Genomic DNA, 16680 nt, shown 5'->3' with positions numbered 1-16680 from the left:
CTGAAACAAAGAACTATATTTTTCTATCATTTTCTTGTTCTCTGCCATTCCCTTTGGCGGACTTTTCCCTTTTCATTTCTCAAGCCCAACACCACTGCAAAAGCCCCCCTTGTGCTCCTCACATGGCCCACATGGGATATCACGTGCATCCCTTCCGGTTGTCACGTGGATCACGTGAGTCATAATAGGATCCCACCACGTATCCGGAGGGAGAAAGTTGCAAAACGCATATCCCACTCTCCCTGATTGGTTTGGCGTGCATATTTAATTTCATCTATTCCTCTTATAAAAATTGGGGCCTGACCGACTCAGTGTCGACTCAGACAGGGTACACTTTTTTTTAATACGATTTTTATTTTTATTTATTTATTTTTTTTGTGTCAGCTAGCCGTCTTGGACTAGTCTAGTCATAAAGTGCCAGCCAAACTTATACAAGTCAAAAATGCCATGTGCCTTATATATTACATGGTCTTCATTTTTTTTTTTTCGTATTTTCAGTATACTCTCTCTGGTGTTTGTATAAAGCAGTTAGGAACCCAAACTATCCTCCTCCATTTCCAGGACTGTACAATACCAGTCTTTTGTGCTCCATATAATGGATATCAGGAACTGTTACAGATCAGGCAGCAGCAGAAGTATCAGACTGGGGGGGCGGTACCATGAAGAAATGGATCAGTCTGTGAGCTCTACATCTACAATAGCAAACAAGTTGAGTTGGAAAGTATTCTGGACCAAGTTTAAGAAAGAAAAGATAATTAAGAAAATTTTTGAGCCTCCGGTAGATAAAGTTCCTTACGATCCATATACTTACTCTCAGAATTTCGATCAAGGGTCTGTTTGGGATGAACCTGATAATCTCTCTCGGTCTTTCTCTGTCAGGTTTGCCGATCCTTCAAGGATCTTTCTGAAGAAAGAGATACTGTGAGGAACTAGTGATTCATTGTATCAAGGAATTTTTATGTATATTCGATATTTTTGATATTTTGATCTAGTAAAAGTTATTTATTAGCACCATTCGTTCATTTGTAATGAAAACAATGCTTATAAGGATACACACACACACACACACACATATATATATATATATAACATGCTATATCTCTAATTTTGTTTGCTTTTACAATCCGCTTTAATCATTTGGTGTTTAATTTCTTGTAATTACTAAGATTTGTTGTAAATTTTCTCCAACTTGTTTGTTAATGGTCCATCATCCCTTTCTTAGGGATCAAAATAGGTATAGTTTTCTGATTTCGGATAATAATAAAAAAAAAAGAAAATTGTTTTTCTGTACTTCATGATAACCAAAATGATTTAAGCCGGAAATTAGAGATGCCGTTGACTATATCATTATTGTTATTGGCATCTATTGAATCCAAGGTTAAAAGCGAGTGGTTGACCAAGAGTAGGATTTAAGTTTTAAAGCCAATCAAATTAAAATTGGACAATATAACTATATAAAGTTAAATAATCTTGCCTTGTATATTCTCACTTCCTTTTACTTTAGGCACCATCAAATTGATATACATTATTATATACATTAAATACTCTTAGTACCTGTATACATCCAAGTATTTCCTGATAATACATGTATGTGAAAAATCACCATGAGAATCTTGCAGCTTTTTATAACAGTAACGAAGTTCGAAGTTTTAGAACAGAAGAAGTGATCATAGACTAGACTTCATCAGACCACCAACTAAAAGCCGTAAACATGTAGTACCAGAACTAAAGCAGGGCAAAATTTGGGTTGAATCAAATAAAACCCGGAACAGTAAGTAGAACTTAAGATTCAAGAACAAAAGAAAAAATCAAAATAAAAGTTTCTATTGATAAATTATTGGAATATTTTTACAAAATCGCTTCTCTCACGCAGATGTCATATCCTTTAAGCTCTCTTTCTTCCCCCAGATTCCTGTTATATAGGAAATTAGTTACAAGATTTATTCATGGCCCAATATTCCATTATCTTCTTGTATTTCGTAAGTAGTTCTTTAATGTTTGACTTGATCTTCAGAACCACTCTACTTGATATTGACTAGTTAGTTTCTTTTCTAAGATCATTAATCTGATATTACTGAATGTTAAGGAAGTTGTCCTACTTATGAAGCCAATCATCTTACTAGACTTCGAGAAAATCACTTTTCTCGTTTTTTTTTTCCTCATACTAAAACAATTCCACATATAACACACTTCTTCTTTTCTTTTTTTAATTTTTTAGTGAAAAAAGGGAAGATTAATTAGTTTGAATAGCCAATTATATATATCCACTAGTAGTTGGATCATGTTGCTTTAGTCATATACGACACATTTAACACAAAAATGTCAAGGATTTGCCATCAATTAATTTCCATTATTTGGTAGGGAAGCTGCTAGCTAGAAATATTGAATGAAGTCGTTTTCATTGAATTATATAACATTATTGTCTTAACTAGAAGAATCTACTTAGTGAGCTATTCATAAATGTATAATAATGTATGCCAGCTGTAGCTACAACTGAAAAAAAAAAAAAAAAAAGAGCAAATCCCACATGCATGTGGTATAGAATGAAAGGGAAGAAAAGAAAATTCCATCACCTTATTACTATTTAGGTAAAAATGGAAAACCAAATAAAAACAAAAGCAAGTTTTGGTAAATGGTAACAAATTAAGGGTGGTGACTAAATACTCGTGGCTCAACTACCTTCACATGGTAAAATAGTCTAATTCATTTGGAAGGAAAGGAATGGATGGAGCAGCTAGCCTACCATATAATATATATATATATATAAAATCGAATATGCTGAATTGAAAATTTCAAACTTTCAACAATAATGTTTAAATTAATTAAGGTCATCTAACCGCTTGCAATTCAGTCAGAGACCTCCTTTAGCCGGCAAAACCACACTATTAATTGAGGTATGAGAATAAATAAAAATGATGAAGCCAACAAATGTACACATGCTCCAAACCTACCTCGAGGTTGCCACATAATGTCTTTCCTATAAGTATTGTATAACTTTGTCAACCCGTATATAATATTGCATTTATATATGCGACATTATATTATATATATATACATATATATATATATATTATTGAAAGAGATTTTGTCAACCCTTATATAATATATACTCTATATATGGACGGATATTAAGTTAATGGATCATGCAATGTATGATTTACAAATTACATATACACAAACGTTGGAAATCAATAAACCACCTTCTGGATTGAACCCCCCCCCCCACCAAAAAAAAAAAAAAAAAAAAAAAAAAACATGAATGATATGGGCTCAGTCCAACTCTCAACCACTTACAAATTGGTCTGAACAGAAAGCTAAAGAAGGATGTATAGCCCAACAGTCAAGCTCTCTTTCAGGGTGGGCTGGAACTGGATAATATTTCAGATTGTGAAACGACACCGTTTAAATGGTGAATGGTGAAATTCTCTGGACCGTTTCATCCTCAAACTGAAAAACAGCTTGTGCTTGGCTCAAACTGATCTTCTTCTTCTACTCGTTATTCTTCCCCAAAATTAGAGGTTTAGGGTTTTCGATAATCAGACCAGTGACGTATATTATATACGCTACCTGTTTGCAAATATTTAATCAATGGCAACCGAAATGGTTGTCCAAACGGACAGAGTCCAGAAGTTCTTCGACGACCTCGAAGCCCAAAAGAACATCCTTTCCACCTGCACCAAGCTATTCACTACTCTATCCGACCATTTCAATTCCCTCCAGCAATCCCTTTCCCAGAAATCCCAATCACTCGATTCCAAAATCCAAGCCTTGGAATCCAATTCGCGCCAGACCCTCGAGTCCCTCGAGCACCGCGAGAATTCCATTCCCGAGCGCGAGTCCGCCGCAGCCACCCGCATTGAGGAGCAGAAGGGTGCCGCTTTAGCCGAGTTCGGGAAACAATCCGGGAATTCGGAACTGTCGGAGGCTCTGAAATCGTTCTCCAGGAGAATGGATTCCTCGGGATTGTTGAAGTTCATCGTTTCGAAGCGGAAGGAGTCGGTTTCGCTGAGAGCAGAGATCGTGCAGGCTTTAGCGGAAGCGGTGGACCCGCCGAGATTGGTTTTGGATTCACTGGAGGAGTTTGTGAATTGCAAATCGACCAAAGTTGGGGTGACTGATAAACGCTGGGCATGTGGAATGCTGGTTCAGGCACTGTTTCCGGAAGTCAATTCGGGCAAGAAAGGTCCTGGATTTGCAAGAAGCGTCGTGGAGAGAGCGTTTGGGATATTGGAGAGGTGGAAGGAACAGATGGATGGTGAATCAGAAGGGTTTACATTGGGTGCTGCAGAAGCTGTGATGTTTGTGCAGATGGTGGTGGGTTTCCAGCTGAATGCTCGTTTCGATAAGGACTTGTTGATAAAGTTGATGGTAGAGCATGCTTCCAGGAGGGATATGGCGAAGCTCGCTGCCACTTTGGAAGATAAAGAGAAAATGGGAGGTTTGTTTTCTTTGTTTTTGTTTATTTTTTTGGGGGGGAGAACTTACGGGGTAGAACAGTTTATATTTTAAAATTATTGGTATGCAACTTCTAAGAGCAAGTATGAACCTTGGTAATTCATTGAAAATTTAGTAATTTTGTGCTAATTCAAAGCTAATGCCTTTGATGCTATAAACGATATAGTTTTGGAGTAGTGGCATTTCATAGAACTCTCAAATTGATTTTTTTTTTTTTTTTCTTTTATCAAAATGGCTCCTTCATTTCCTCTTGCAGAAACCAATGTTTGACAATGAATTTTTATCAAATTATATGCTACATTGGAAGTTTTCAATTTTCATTTGATAACTGGTGGACCATCTGTAATTTAATTAAAGATAAAAAAAGGCCAAAACCTATTGGTCTTATAGATAGGTACCTCTTAGGTTTTCTATAAACATTGTAGCCATAGAAGGATTTAGAAGATGGTTTTTATGGTTTGAAAGTGAGAATTTGGTTGAAACTGTTGGCTAGATTAGGGTTGAGAGTGGAGAACAAACAAATCTTGAATCTGGATAGCAATCTAAACAAGATTCTGAAGGCTAATAATGTAGGGCTATCTCCGAGTGAAAAAAGGTTGAAAAAGCAGCGTTTGAGAGCTTCAATGTTATAGTGGAAAAATATGAACGTTTGGGTGCTTATAGAAGACAAATAACTACTGACGTTTGGGTGTCTCTAATGCTGAAAGCATGCAACTCTGAAAACCATCATTATTAATGACTTGATATGAGTTTTCAAACTTTAGACTAGGATTTCTAAGCAGAATGATGGTTGAACAGGGTTTTACTGAGTTTTTCTTTGAATATTTAATGCATTTTGACTCTGTTAGTGGCTAAATGATAGACGGGCAGATCTTTTTGATACTTTAACGCCATTTGTTCTGCGATGAAAAGTAGGAATATAATAGGAAATGCACATTCTATTTTTTATTTTTTATTTTTAAATTTTTTGGAGACTGGGAATAAGTATTGTTGATCCAGTAATAGAGAAAGGAAGTATATAATTTTTTTTCTTTTACTAAAAATGAAGTGAAAATAAATTCCTATAACTGGATGCTACTTTTGTTCTTCTTAATTCAGTATTTTCTCCGCATATTTCCACTTTGTAGCATTATCTCGATTGCATGCACTGAAACTAAGAGCTTTCTTTGACAGATATTGTAGATGAGTTGGTGAAGAGTGGCAAAGAGATAGAGGCTATCTATTTTGCTTCTGAGTCTGGTTTGACTGAAAGATTCCCTCCTATTTCTCTATTAAAGTCCTATCTCCGGAAGTCCAAAAAGAATGCTACAACTATATTAAAGAATGGCAATAACAGTTTGGCTGCTACGGTTTGTCTAGATTCACCTTCTCATTCCCAACAGTATTTCCTGTCACAGTCACGTGACTTTCTGCACCTCTATGATTTCTTAATTTAAGTCACTCTTATAGGAGGAATCGAGCAATGTGGAGTTGAATTCTATCAGAGCAATCATTAAATGTGTTGAAGACCACAAGCTTGAATCAGAATTTTCCCTTGATAGCTTGAGGAAGCGAGCTACTCATTTGGAGAAGGCAAAGGCAGAAAGGAAGAAGACTTCACAAGCTGCTAATAGGCCTCAAAACAAGAGAGCCTATGGTGCTAGTGGCAGTCGAGGAGGAGGAGGTGGACCATCATCTTTCCGCCCAACCAAAGCTGCTAGATATTCCAATGCTTACCCGTCCTATGGCCGAAGGAACCCAAATCCTCCTGCACAGCATAGCCCTGCTACAAGATATTCTGGACCATACAATTTCCCTGGGCAAAGTGTTTATGATGCTCCAACACCAGCTCCATATGCATCAACATATGGTGTCCCACACGCACAAAGCCCTGCTGCAATTCCTCAACAACCCTATGCCCTTCCAGGGGACAACATGACTAATGCTGCATTTCGTGCCGGTAATTCTTATGGTGGCCAAACCAGCTATGGGCCATACGATTATCCCAATTCTGCTCCACCTTCTTACCAACCATCTCCTTACCCTCAATAAGTAGAAGCTAAATTAACTAGACTTGAGTATTTGTTTTTTTTCAGTCTTCAGATGAGGGGACGTTGCCCAAGAGTGCCCATTCATATGAGTTTATATATATATATATATATATATATTTGATCTTCCTCTTCCTCTCTCTCCTTGGCTGTTGAAGTGGAAGAAAATCAAGGTGTCTTTTTTATACTTTATTCATATAGAGAATTGAATATTTTGGTTTCAGCACTCGATGTTTTTGTTTTATTTTTGCTAAATAAGATATGTCATTAAAACACAAAACAAAAAAACAAAAGGATTATAAAATAGAATCATTCAGAAGAGTAGCAAAGAGACTTAGAGATTGCTATTGCCTGTTATTGACTCCAGAGCAAAGCCAAACTTCTTTTTCCAATTCACGAGCAACATCATTAGCTATCTCGGACGCCAAGTTAAAAGGATATCATTGAAATTAGACAAAAATAAATAAATAAACAAAAGCTTTTGTAAATGTATCTCGAGATAAAGAAAGCATTGCCGATAAATTTGATCTGAACAATCGTCTGTTTTGTTAAGTAGTAGTGGATTGCATTTTCTAAATTGAAAATCTTATTTTATTTGCGAACTTTAATTATATAATGGTTATTCGGTGAAAGAAACATTAGGACTGTATCTTCAACACCTTGTATTAGAAGGGCCTTTGTTTTGAAACCTTTGCATGCATTATGCATCTATGCTTCCCTCTCAAGTCTCAAATTAATTTGTAATCGCCCATGTCACTGTTATGTACCTCCTTCAGTTTATGTTCTGAAAAAGAATTAAAAAAAAAAAAAAATGTTTGTGGCTGTTACTAAAAAGTAAAATTTGGTAGTGACCAAACCCCATATATTACGAACCTTTCTGGATCACTGCTTTCAGGAACCATCCCAAGGGCACTTTCAAGGTGTACGAAACGCCAAACCTTAAAAAAGGTTGAAAAAAAGAAAAGCTTATTATTTATTTAATTTGTTTTTCTGAAATTTAAGTTTCAAAACCTGAAGACATGACTAGAGTTTCAATGGACTGTCAGAAGATGAGTTTCAAAATCCTTGGTTTGATTACGACTCGAATAAATTATAATTGGTCTTTCTATTGTACGTAGGAGGATTATTATTATTATTATTTTGTCTTGAATTCAAAATTAACAATCTTTATTGATATTTAATCTTTGCCAAAACTCATGCGTCAATTTCTTCTATTGTTAGTTTTCAAAAATTAATTCCTTTTACCATTTTTATGGATTTTCCATGTTGAAGAGGGTGTAAGTCCACAATTCATTTGTGGTTTTACAGTTGTAGTCTTTCCACCCATGTTTGGCCCACATGTGAAAATGGAGTAATATTCAGTTGTCTAGCTTTTGATAACAGTAGTATCTGATTACTATTTAATAGCCTAATTTGCACTTCGAAGATAAGTGCTTTCCTTATCATTTTATATACGATATGAAATTTTTGCTACAAATTATATATTTGCTGCGTCAGATTTTTCTCATCGTCGGCTGTGTGATAAACATGAAGCCCACATAAAATTCACATAATACTATTTGATGCGGGGTCCATAAGCACATTGTTGTTTTCTGCTTTGAACTTTTTTTCAATTTGTTATTTTTATGTACAGCGTATATAAATCCTTGCCATGTATGATATATGATTCATATCATATGAATTCGCTGCCACCAAAACGTGTGGGTAAGAAAAAATCAAAAAAAGAAGAAGAAAAAAAAGAATATGACTTTTACAGAGAAAAGAAAAGGAAAAGAATGTTTAATTATATAATTTAATAAAGAAAATAGGTTTTGAAAGAAGGAAAGAAGGTTTTGTTTTGGGATGTAGCTTGGAAAGGATATAAAGTAAGGAAATTTTCTTATTACCTCGTTATTTTAACGCGCTAACTACTATAACAACTTAGATTTTCTTCCCAAAAAAAAAAAAAAAGAGGGAGAAAAAGACAACTTGGATACGAAGGTACAACTCTTTCCTCATATACAGTTTCCATTATTTATCACCTTCCTTACATTGAATTTCTCTCTTCTCCTGTGGTCAAGTGGGAGAGTCGTGTCCACCATATTACAGGTTCGAGAACAGGTAGGCATAAAACAACCTTATATTGAATTTCTCTCTTCTACTTTTCGTTCACATTATTATCCGATTATTGAGTGCAATAACAACGTATATCATGAGTTTTGGTTTATCATTGGTATGTCCTTTTTTAGTTTTATTGTATCGTGTATATTGTATAAGTAAATTCCCTAAACAAAAATCTATAAGTAAAAAAAGATATAAATATTTCCCCAAAAAAAAATGTAAAAAGATATAATAAAGAAAAAAACCTAAAAAGACATAAAAAGAAAAAATCAATTAAATGAATTTTTTTAATATTTATAATAATTTAATCTCATTTGGTATATGAAATATTAACTTTCTAAACATACATGTAAAACATATATATAAGTAATTTACTGGCCGAGTCAATCTCATTTGATATTAAAATTAAATTAATTTATTTAAAATAATAAAATACTAATGATTCCAAATTTTTGGTTTCCAAATATATCTTAAAATACTGTGAGTTGTAATTTTATATCAAAATTTTTATTTTTTAATTACATATTGAAAGTCAGAAGTAAATAGTCATTGAAGAAAAATCTAGAATTTCTCTACCTTTAACCCCAAGTTATGATAATAACCTAAGTCATGCGCAGAAAGTTAGGAGTATAACTCAAATCATGACCAGAATTGTAGCAAAAGGAAAAAAGTCATGACCAGAATTTCAGCAATGACCAAGAGATAAAATAAATAACAAAACTATTATTTATTTTCTTCCAACTTATTTTAATACAGCAATAGATATGACAAATTATTAGTAGTGCTACACTAAAAGATAATTTTAATTTTGAAAACTTGCAGTATGCAGGTTAAACTACAACTCAATACCACTGTTCTCAAAAGAGAGAGGTGAAATCAAATTGGGTTATACACTTTAACAAATAGTATGGGGTTAATTAACAACCCTACTGGCCTTTTACACTTTTTTCTTTTTTCTTTTTTTCCTGTAAGATACTTTATTTATTAGCTTGGATATAATATCGTCCTAGATCCAAATCCTGAAATTAAAAATTAAATCGAATTTTTGTCATCTTCAAAAACATTGGGAAAGCGAAGAAAAAGAACCCAATAATAGCTATAAAAGCAGCTGAAAAGGATGTTATCTTTCCTCCTTATCCCACCGAATAGACACTTTTTTAAACCCCCAAATAATGCTTCCAAAAAAACATCACGAAGAGCGAGATGATATTTCTTAATCAGAAACTGAAACTCCATAACTGGTTGCAGTCTACCAATGCACGTAATAATTTATCCAACCTATTTCACCATGTGTGTGTTATTTTATGCGATCAGACTTTTTATTTTTTTACCTCTTTGGTGAACTTTTATGCGATCGGTCACGTGCTTCTCTTTGCACTCTATTTCAGATTTCCTTGTCGTTTTGCAATCAAAATGTGCCAATTCTATTATGTGCCAATTCCGTGCTTGAAAACTTATGCAAAAGCCTTGACACTGGTTGTTTAAAAAACTTTCGGCATTCCAATTTTCCAGAAACTTGAACCAATGGCCCGTCCTGCTCATCACGAATATATATATATATATATATATTATTCTTCGATTTTTTCTACGTCGAATTTTAGTTTGCATTATATTTAGTCTATACCATTTTTTTTTTTCTTCTGGCTAAGAAATCTGGTATTTTTTGTGTACTTTTTTTTGCTGGTTAATTTTATATATATATATATATATATTTTTTTTTTTTGTGTACTTAATTATTGGTTTGACAACCAGGACATTATCACGTCGTCATGCGTATACAACTGAATAAATTAAATTTGTTGTACGTGGAATTGTTGTTTCCACAAATATTCAATTCCTTTTTTTTTTTTCCTTTTTTTTTTTTTAGTGAAAATACATTCTTATCTTAAGAATTAGGAAGCGTTTCTTGCTCAAATATTCAAATTCCATTAATGTTTTGGCACGCCTATGTGCATTTAAAGTTGCACCATCTATAAAATCCGATGGGGTGGATTAAATGGAAGAAAGTCATTTTAAAGAAGTCATCTTCTCAATCATTTAGGTTCCAGTGTGATCAGCCTCATTTATGTCTTGTGTTGTGATAGAAAAAGAAAATAGATTGGACATATACGTATCCAAATAACTCTAGGCCAAATGAATCCTAGGAAGGCCAAAGTTAAGACCATCTAAAATGAGTATGATTTTGAATATTTCATTTCAAGCCTTTTTTTTTTTTAATTTAAAAAACAGATAAAAATAAAATATAGCCACGATGGAAAAAAAATTTCTGAAAGAGTTACTGGTAAAACTATGCCCATAGGATCCATGAAATTAAATAAAAAAGGAACAGAAAAGGAAGTCATAGGCAAAGTAAGCCTTTCATTTGTTTATTTTAGAAAGCCTTCTTTTTTTTTCTTTTTTTCTTTTTTTAATGGGAAAATTAGGCGGAGAAGAAGATACACTCAAAATAATAATAAAAACAAACTTATGATATTGATTTTATATTGTCATCTCGTCAGACTGTTGCACGTCTCTCTCTCTCTCTCTCTCTCACTTGGCCCCCTCATATATATATATATATATATATTATTACCGTGTCATATTAGAAAAATAAGAAACACACAGCTCATTCTCTGTCTTTCAGCAGATAACGCTAATATTCTTTCACAGGATCGATAGACACAGAGGGAAGGGAGGGAGGGAGAGAGAGAGAGAGAGAATACAGAGGCAGATATGAGGAGTCAATCAAACGGCAGCTCTGAATATTCTGTTGAGATTCCAACAATCAAATTCACAAAGCTTTTCGTCAATGGAAAATTCGTTGATTCAACTTCAGGTTTCTGAATCCAATCCTCTCTCACTCATATATGTTTGCACTACACCGTTCTCTTGAATTTGTTTATATATATATATATATATATTATGTATATATATCTTCTCCTTGATTTTGCTGCACAACTCCTTTTACACATCCTCTTCATTCTTCACTCTAATTTTTTTCTTTCTTTATTTCTTTCTGGATTTGTAAAAAAAACCTTGTCTGTTGAAAAGTCCTCCATTTCGTTTTCCGAACATTGTCTGTTGAAAAGTCCTCCATTTCGTTTTCCGAACATACTTTGCACAATTTTTGCTTTGTAAAACCTTCATTACGAACTAAATATTCTCTGCAGGTTAGTAACCATCGCTTTTCTATCAAACGGCCACAAAGAAAGATCATGAAAATCATATGTTAACATCAATATGAATGCTAAACACATATTTTGGTCAAGGAATTAGTGGGTTAGGAATAAACACATATTTTGGTCAAGGAATTAGTGGTTTAGGAATAAACACATATTTTCGTCATCGGTACTTTTTCTCCATTTTGTTAAACTTTGTTTCCATTTCTGACGTGATAACTTTTTTCTTTCTTTGTTAATTCTTTTAAAAAACAAAAATAAAAAAAATGGGGAAAATAATAAATTATATATAAACAATTAACAGGAAAAACTTTCGAGACCATAGATCCAAGAAACGGAGAGGTGATAGCAAAGATTGCAGAAGGAGACAAAGAAGATGTTGACTTGGCCGTGAAAGCTGCCCGTGAAGCATTCGATCATGGTCCTTGGCCTCGCTTGCCCGGCTCTGTAAGTCATTTTGACCATTTTTTTATTTTTTTTTTCTCTTCCCATATGTTCGTTTAATATAGCTGTCATTTTTTGTATAATTGTCCAAACCGTTTTGCTTGCAATTTTATTCCATAATAGTATTATATATTAGTTAGATAAATTTAATGAAATTATTGAGATCGGTCTTTCATTTATTTATTTATTTTTAAGTGTTTTATTCAGGGGGGCTGTCCTTATCTGGGATTCGGGGGACGTATTAGGTTAATTGGTCCACATCTTGGCGATTTTTTCATGGTCAACTTTTACTAATAAAATGAGATACGAAACAAACGTGTTCTACCAAAAAAACCAAAAGAAATTTGGTACATTGAATAGTTACATTTTGGCTAATAGTGCCTCGTTATTTTATATGATTAATGTTTTAGTCATCCGTGATGTTTGTTTGAACTTAAAATAAAATATTTTTAACGAATAAAAGCTGATAAGAAAAAAGAAGTGTCAAATTTAGACTATCTTTAGACTTTTTATCATTTGTTACAAATCTGACTTTATGTTTGAATAACTAACTTGATTATGTAATCAAAACAGTAGGAAAAAAGAGAGTTATAACTGCATGTTAGCCATTTACTTTTTGCTAGAAGTCTGCGATCAAAAGTCAATAAATTATATATGCATAATTTAATCAAATTTTTTAAGGGAGCCCACTCAGTGGCCAGGCTTGCTCTCCGTTGTATTGACCAAAAGAATACAAGTTGGGCCAGATTTAGCAGGATGTGATTCCTTTGTAATTAATAAATTTGTTCCCTTGTCCATAAAAGAATTAAGATATATGTTTAAAAAAAATAAAAAATAAAAGAATGGGTCAGATAAATTTAGGAAGAGGCGGCTTGTTGCGCTGGCCGTGGCTGGGAGTCCTGGACATCACGCTAAATCTGGCTTTTATATTTAGGCAAGTTTATTTTATTTTATTTTATTTTTTTATTATTATTATTATTTTTTTTTTTTTGGGTATTGGACTTGTATATTTAGGCAAGTTGACACGTAGTTTGAAATTCAATATAAAATATTTTTCGAGAAAAAAAAAAAAGGAAGAAAATAAGAAAATAAGTTGAAAATAGAATGCCCACAAACATAGTCGTAAAGAAATCTAAGCCAAATTCTAGAACTACCCCTCTACCATAACAGTAATTTGATCCTCTTTGGAGGGTAATTTGGAGTAATTTTGGCACTAAAAATTTTGCTTCGGTTTGAATAATGATAATCAGGAAAGGGGAAGGATTTTAATGAAGTTCGCAGAATTAATTGACGAAAATGTTGAAGAATTAGCCATTTTGGATAGCATCGATGCTGGCAAGTTGTTTAGCACAGGCAAGATCATAGACATACCTCAGGCAGCTAACACTGTTCGATACTATGCTGGCGCGGCTGATAAAATTCATGGGGAGGTTCTGAAAATGTCACGTGAATTTCATGGCTACACATTGCGCGAACCCATTGGAGTTGTAGGACACATTATTCCCTGGAATTTCCCTAGTACCATGTTTGTTGCAAAGGTTAGCCCAGCTTTAGCTGCTGGCTGCACCATGATCGTCAAACCAGCCGAGCAAACACCACTTTCAGCTCTCTTTTATGCCCATCTGGCTAAGCTGGTATGTATGAATTCTTGGTTAATGCATAATATTCATATATGCATAGTTTTCTGATAAACTTCAATTAATCATGCATTGATTATTTGTAATATTCTGTAATGAGGCTTGGCTAATTCACTTGTCTTGCCATTTGTTAAGGCTGGTATTCCTGATGGAGTACTCAATGTCATAACTGGATTTGGACCGACTGCAGGCGGTGCTATTAGCTCTCATATGGACATTGACATGGTAATTCCTATTCTCTCTTTTCAAAGCTCAAACATGGAGTTAACATTCTAAAGATTGGGCTTGTTTTTTTTTTGTCAATTTTCTTTTCTATTAGGTGAGTTTTACTGGCTCCACAGATGTAGGACGTGAGATTATGCAGGCAGCGGCAAAAAGCAACTTGAAAACAGTTTCGCTAGAATTAGGAGGCAAATCACCCCTTGTAATTTTTGATGATGCTGATGTAGAAATGGCTTCAAGCCTTGCTCTTATCGGTATCCTATATAACAAGGTCTATATCTGAAGACGATTTCTGTTTCTTATTTATTTACTAGGAAATATTAATTTATAATGTTAGCATATACATTGAAATTTAACATGGCTAAATTATATTTCGTAATTACATTTTTACATTTTCAGGGAGAAATTTGTGTATCTAGTTCTCGGGTTTTAGTTCAAGAAGGGATCTATGATGAATTCACAAAGAAATTAAAGGAGAAGATGGAAGCTTGGGCAGTTGGGGACCCTTTTGATCCTAAAGTTCAACAAGGACCTCAGGTAAGGATTCAACAACATTGAGCTAGGGAAAAACCGTTTGTAATGTCGTTAATTACATCCATAATCCAAGCTTTACACTACCTAAATGCATACTGACATATATGCAGGTTGATAAGAGGCAGTTTGAGAAAATCCAGAGCTACATTGAGCATGGCAAGAGAGAAGGAGCCACTTTATTAACTGGTGGAAAACCTTTGGGGAACAAGGGTTATTACATTCAGCCAACAGTATTCGCAGATGTTAAGGTACATTTTCAAAACTATAGATTACCAAGTTGTTTAGGAAGATGAATGTCTAAGTTCAATTAACATATTAATTTATTGCCTCAGGATGACATGCTAATTGCCCAGGACGAAATATTTGGCCCTGTTATGGCGCTCATGAAGTTCAAGTAAGTAAAAGAAAGTACCCTTTTTCATAGAGAGAATTAGGAAAAAGACCCATGTTTTTGATGATATTTATATAGATGAGCAAATTTGTAGGACTATTGAGGAGGCGATACAGAGAGCAAACAATACAAGATATGGGCTAGCAGCAGGAATCATAACAAAGGACTTGAATGTGGCAAACACTGTTTCGAGGTCAATACGTGCGGGCATCATATGGATCAACTGCTACTTTGCTTTCGACCGAGACTGCCCTTATGGAGGATATAAGCAGAGTGGGTTTGGCAGAGACTTTGGCATGGATGCCCTTTACAAGTATCTCCAAGTCAAATCCATCGCCACCCCACTTTACAACTCCCCTTGGCTCTAAATCAAAACGCTTGCCAATATATACGGAATAGAATAAAAATTGGTTGCATCCTTCTTTTTTATTTTTATATTTTGGGCTTTTGTTTCTCTGAAATTCTTGACTGTATTTTATCTTTTGTCTTCTTGTTGATGCATCCATAACAAATGAAGTTCGCAAGGATCCGTACAAATGAACTTCACAGGTCGTTTGGTTCACTTTTGCATTGTGTATATGAGAGCTGAATTTGTATGGTATGAAGTCTTCAAAAGATAAAATTCGGCTTTATTGACATTTCTTGCTAATATGTTTTCATTCATTTGCCATGACAATTAAACTTACTTTGGTTTTCTATATATTTCTAAGCACAAATTTGCGAACTAATGAAAAAAAAAAAAAAAAAATGTACAAAGAACAAATGTAACAGATCCATGAATATTGAAAAGGTTGGCACGTTCGAATTGACATGAATTAGGCCTCAATTTAGAACTTCCAAAAAATAGCTTAAACAAACAGAAAACGCATCACGCAACCAATATTTCTGAAAGTCCAAGAAAAATTAAGCTCGGATTTCATCAGCATGTCCTATGATTTTCATAATTCTTGATTTTTTACAGTCTAATAAACGAAACACAAAGTAAACAACCACATATCGTACTTCCATAGACAACATCTTTTGATCGATCATTTCATTTCCCATTAACCTTTCCCCTCAGCTTCACGCCAAGAACTCTTTCCATCTTCGCCAACACGGCCTGGTTCGGCACGGCCTTACCATTCTCGTACTCCTGGACCACTTGAGGACGCTCGTTTATCTGCTTGGCAAGCTCAGCTTGGCTCATCTTCTTGTCCAGCCGTGCCTTCTGGATCGCGTGCCTTACCTCAGCCGGTACCCTGTCCAAAGCAGCTGGCTCGGTCCCTTCGTCGAGCTTCTTAGCGTTGACGATAGGAGAAATTTTCTTGTTGGAGGCAGCATCGAATTTCTTAATGGTTTGGATCGGCGCGCCGGACCGCAGGGCCTTGTTCACCGCCTTGGGGTCGCGAAGATCCTGTGCTTTAGGTTTGGATTTGTGGAGGACGACTGGCTCCCAATCCTGTGTTATGGCTCCTGGATATCTGCTCGGCATCGTCTAGACCTGGAGAAAAAACGAACTGGCTGCGTATCGATACCGTTGGCTAAAGAAATGCTCAGAGGTGGTGAATATGGTGGTGAATGTGGTTATATGGTGGGACTGTGTATCTGGAACGTTCTACTACTTTCTCTATTTCCGTTCTTATCTGGAAACTTCCAGCGCTGATTCGGATTCATGGGCAGGGTACCACGCGGCAAAATAGAGTCTGCCTGCAATGCAACGACGACGTATTATT

At 34.7% G+C, this 16680-nt stretch overlaps 3 protein-coding genes across 4 annotated transcripts; 2 read left to right on the top strand and 1 right to left on the bottom strand.

The window, feature by feature from the left end:
• The first annotated feature begins 3373 nt into the window (after positions 1-3373).
• LOC107431833 (FRIGIDA-like protein 4a) lies at positions 3374-6705 on the top strand. Its single transcript, XM_016042839.4, has 3 exons — positions 3374-4438; positions 5629-5804; positions 5905-6705. Exons 1-3 carry the CDS (start codon positions 3589-3591, stop codon positions 6484-6486), a joined length of 1608 nt encoding a protein of 535 aa, XP_015898325.3. The 5' UTR covers positions 3374-3588; the 3' UTR covers positions 6487-6705.
• Positions 6706-11187: 4482 nt separating this feature from the next.
• Positions 11188-15606, top strand: LOC107431863 (aldehyde dehydrogenase family 2 member C4). 2 transcript variants are annotated; one of them, XM_048464881.2, is made up of 9 exons: positions 11188-11397; positions 12045-12187; positions 13435-13818; positions 13957-14046; positions 14141-14314; positions 14443-14580; positions 14688-14825; positions 14910-14971; positions 15063-15606. In XM_048464881.2, exons 1-9 carry the CDS (start codon positions 11295-11297, stop codon positions 15334-15336), a joined length of 1506 nt encoding a protein of 501 aa, XP_048320838.1. In that variant the 5' UTR covers positions 11188-11294; the 3' UTR covers positions 15337-15606. The 2 variants fall into 2 exon arrangements, with proteins under 2 accessions (XP_048320838.1, XP_060668594.1); XM_060812611.1 differs by lacking the exons at positions 11188-11397; positions 12045-12187 and adding an exon at positions 12961-13118.
• A 167-nt stretch (positions 15607-15773) lies between these two features.
• On the bottom strand, positions 15774-16558 carry LOC107431864 (multiprotein-bridging factor 1c). Its single transcript, XM_016042884.4, has one exon. It carries the CDS (start codon positions 16437-16439, stop codon positions 16002-16004), a length of 438 nt encoding a protein of 145 aa, XP_015898370.1. The 5' UTR covers positions 16440-16558; the 3' UTR covers positions 15774-16001.
• Between the last annotated feature and the right edge of the window lie 122 nt (positions 16559-16680).

This window comes from Ziziphus jujuba, chromosome 11, assembly GCF_031755915.1.
Source record: "Ziziphus jujuba cultivar Dongzao chromosome 11, ASM3175591v1".
In the NCBI taxonomy this organism is placed as follows: domain Eukaryota; kingdom Viridiplantae; phylum Streptophyta; class Magnoliopsida; order Rosales; family Rhamnaceae; genus Ziziphus; species Ziziphus jujuba.
This window is presented reverse-complemented; position numbering and strand designations above follow the sequence as displayed.

Coding starts and splice junctions, on each gene's coding strand:
- LOC107431833 (XM_016042839.4), top strand. CDS start 3,589: ATGGCAACCGAAATGGTTGTCCAAACGGACAGAGTCCAGAAGTTCTTC. Junction 4,439..5,628: donor AGATAAAGAGAAAATGGGAG/GTTTGTTTTCTT, acceptor TTTCTTTGACAG/ATATTGTAGATGAGTTGGTG. Junction 5,805..5,904: donor ATAACAGTTTGGCTGCTACG/GTTTGTCTAGAT, acceptor TCACTCTTATAG/GAGGAATCGAGCAATGTGGA.
- LOC107431863 (XM_048464881.2), top strand. CDS start 11,295: ATGAGGAGTCAATCAAACGGCAGCTCTGAATATTCTGTTGAGATTCCA. Junction 11,398..12,044: donor ATTCGTTGATTCAACTTCAG/GTTTCTGAATCC, acceptor AACAATTAACAG/GAAAAACTTTCGAGACCATA. Junction 14,826..14,909: donor CAGTATTCGCAGATGTTAAG/GTACATTTTCAA, acceptor TTATTGCCTCAG/GATGACATGCTAATTGCCCA.
- LOC107431864 (XM_016042884.4), bottom strand. CDS start 16,439: ATGCCGAGCAGATATCCAGGAGCCATAACACAGGATTGGGAGCCAGTC.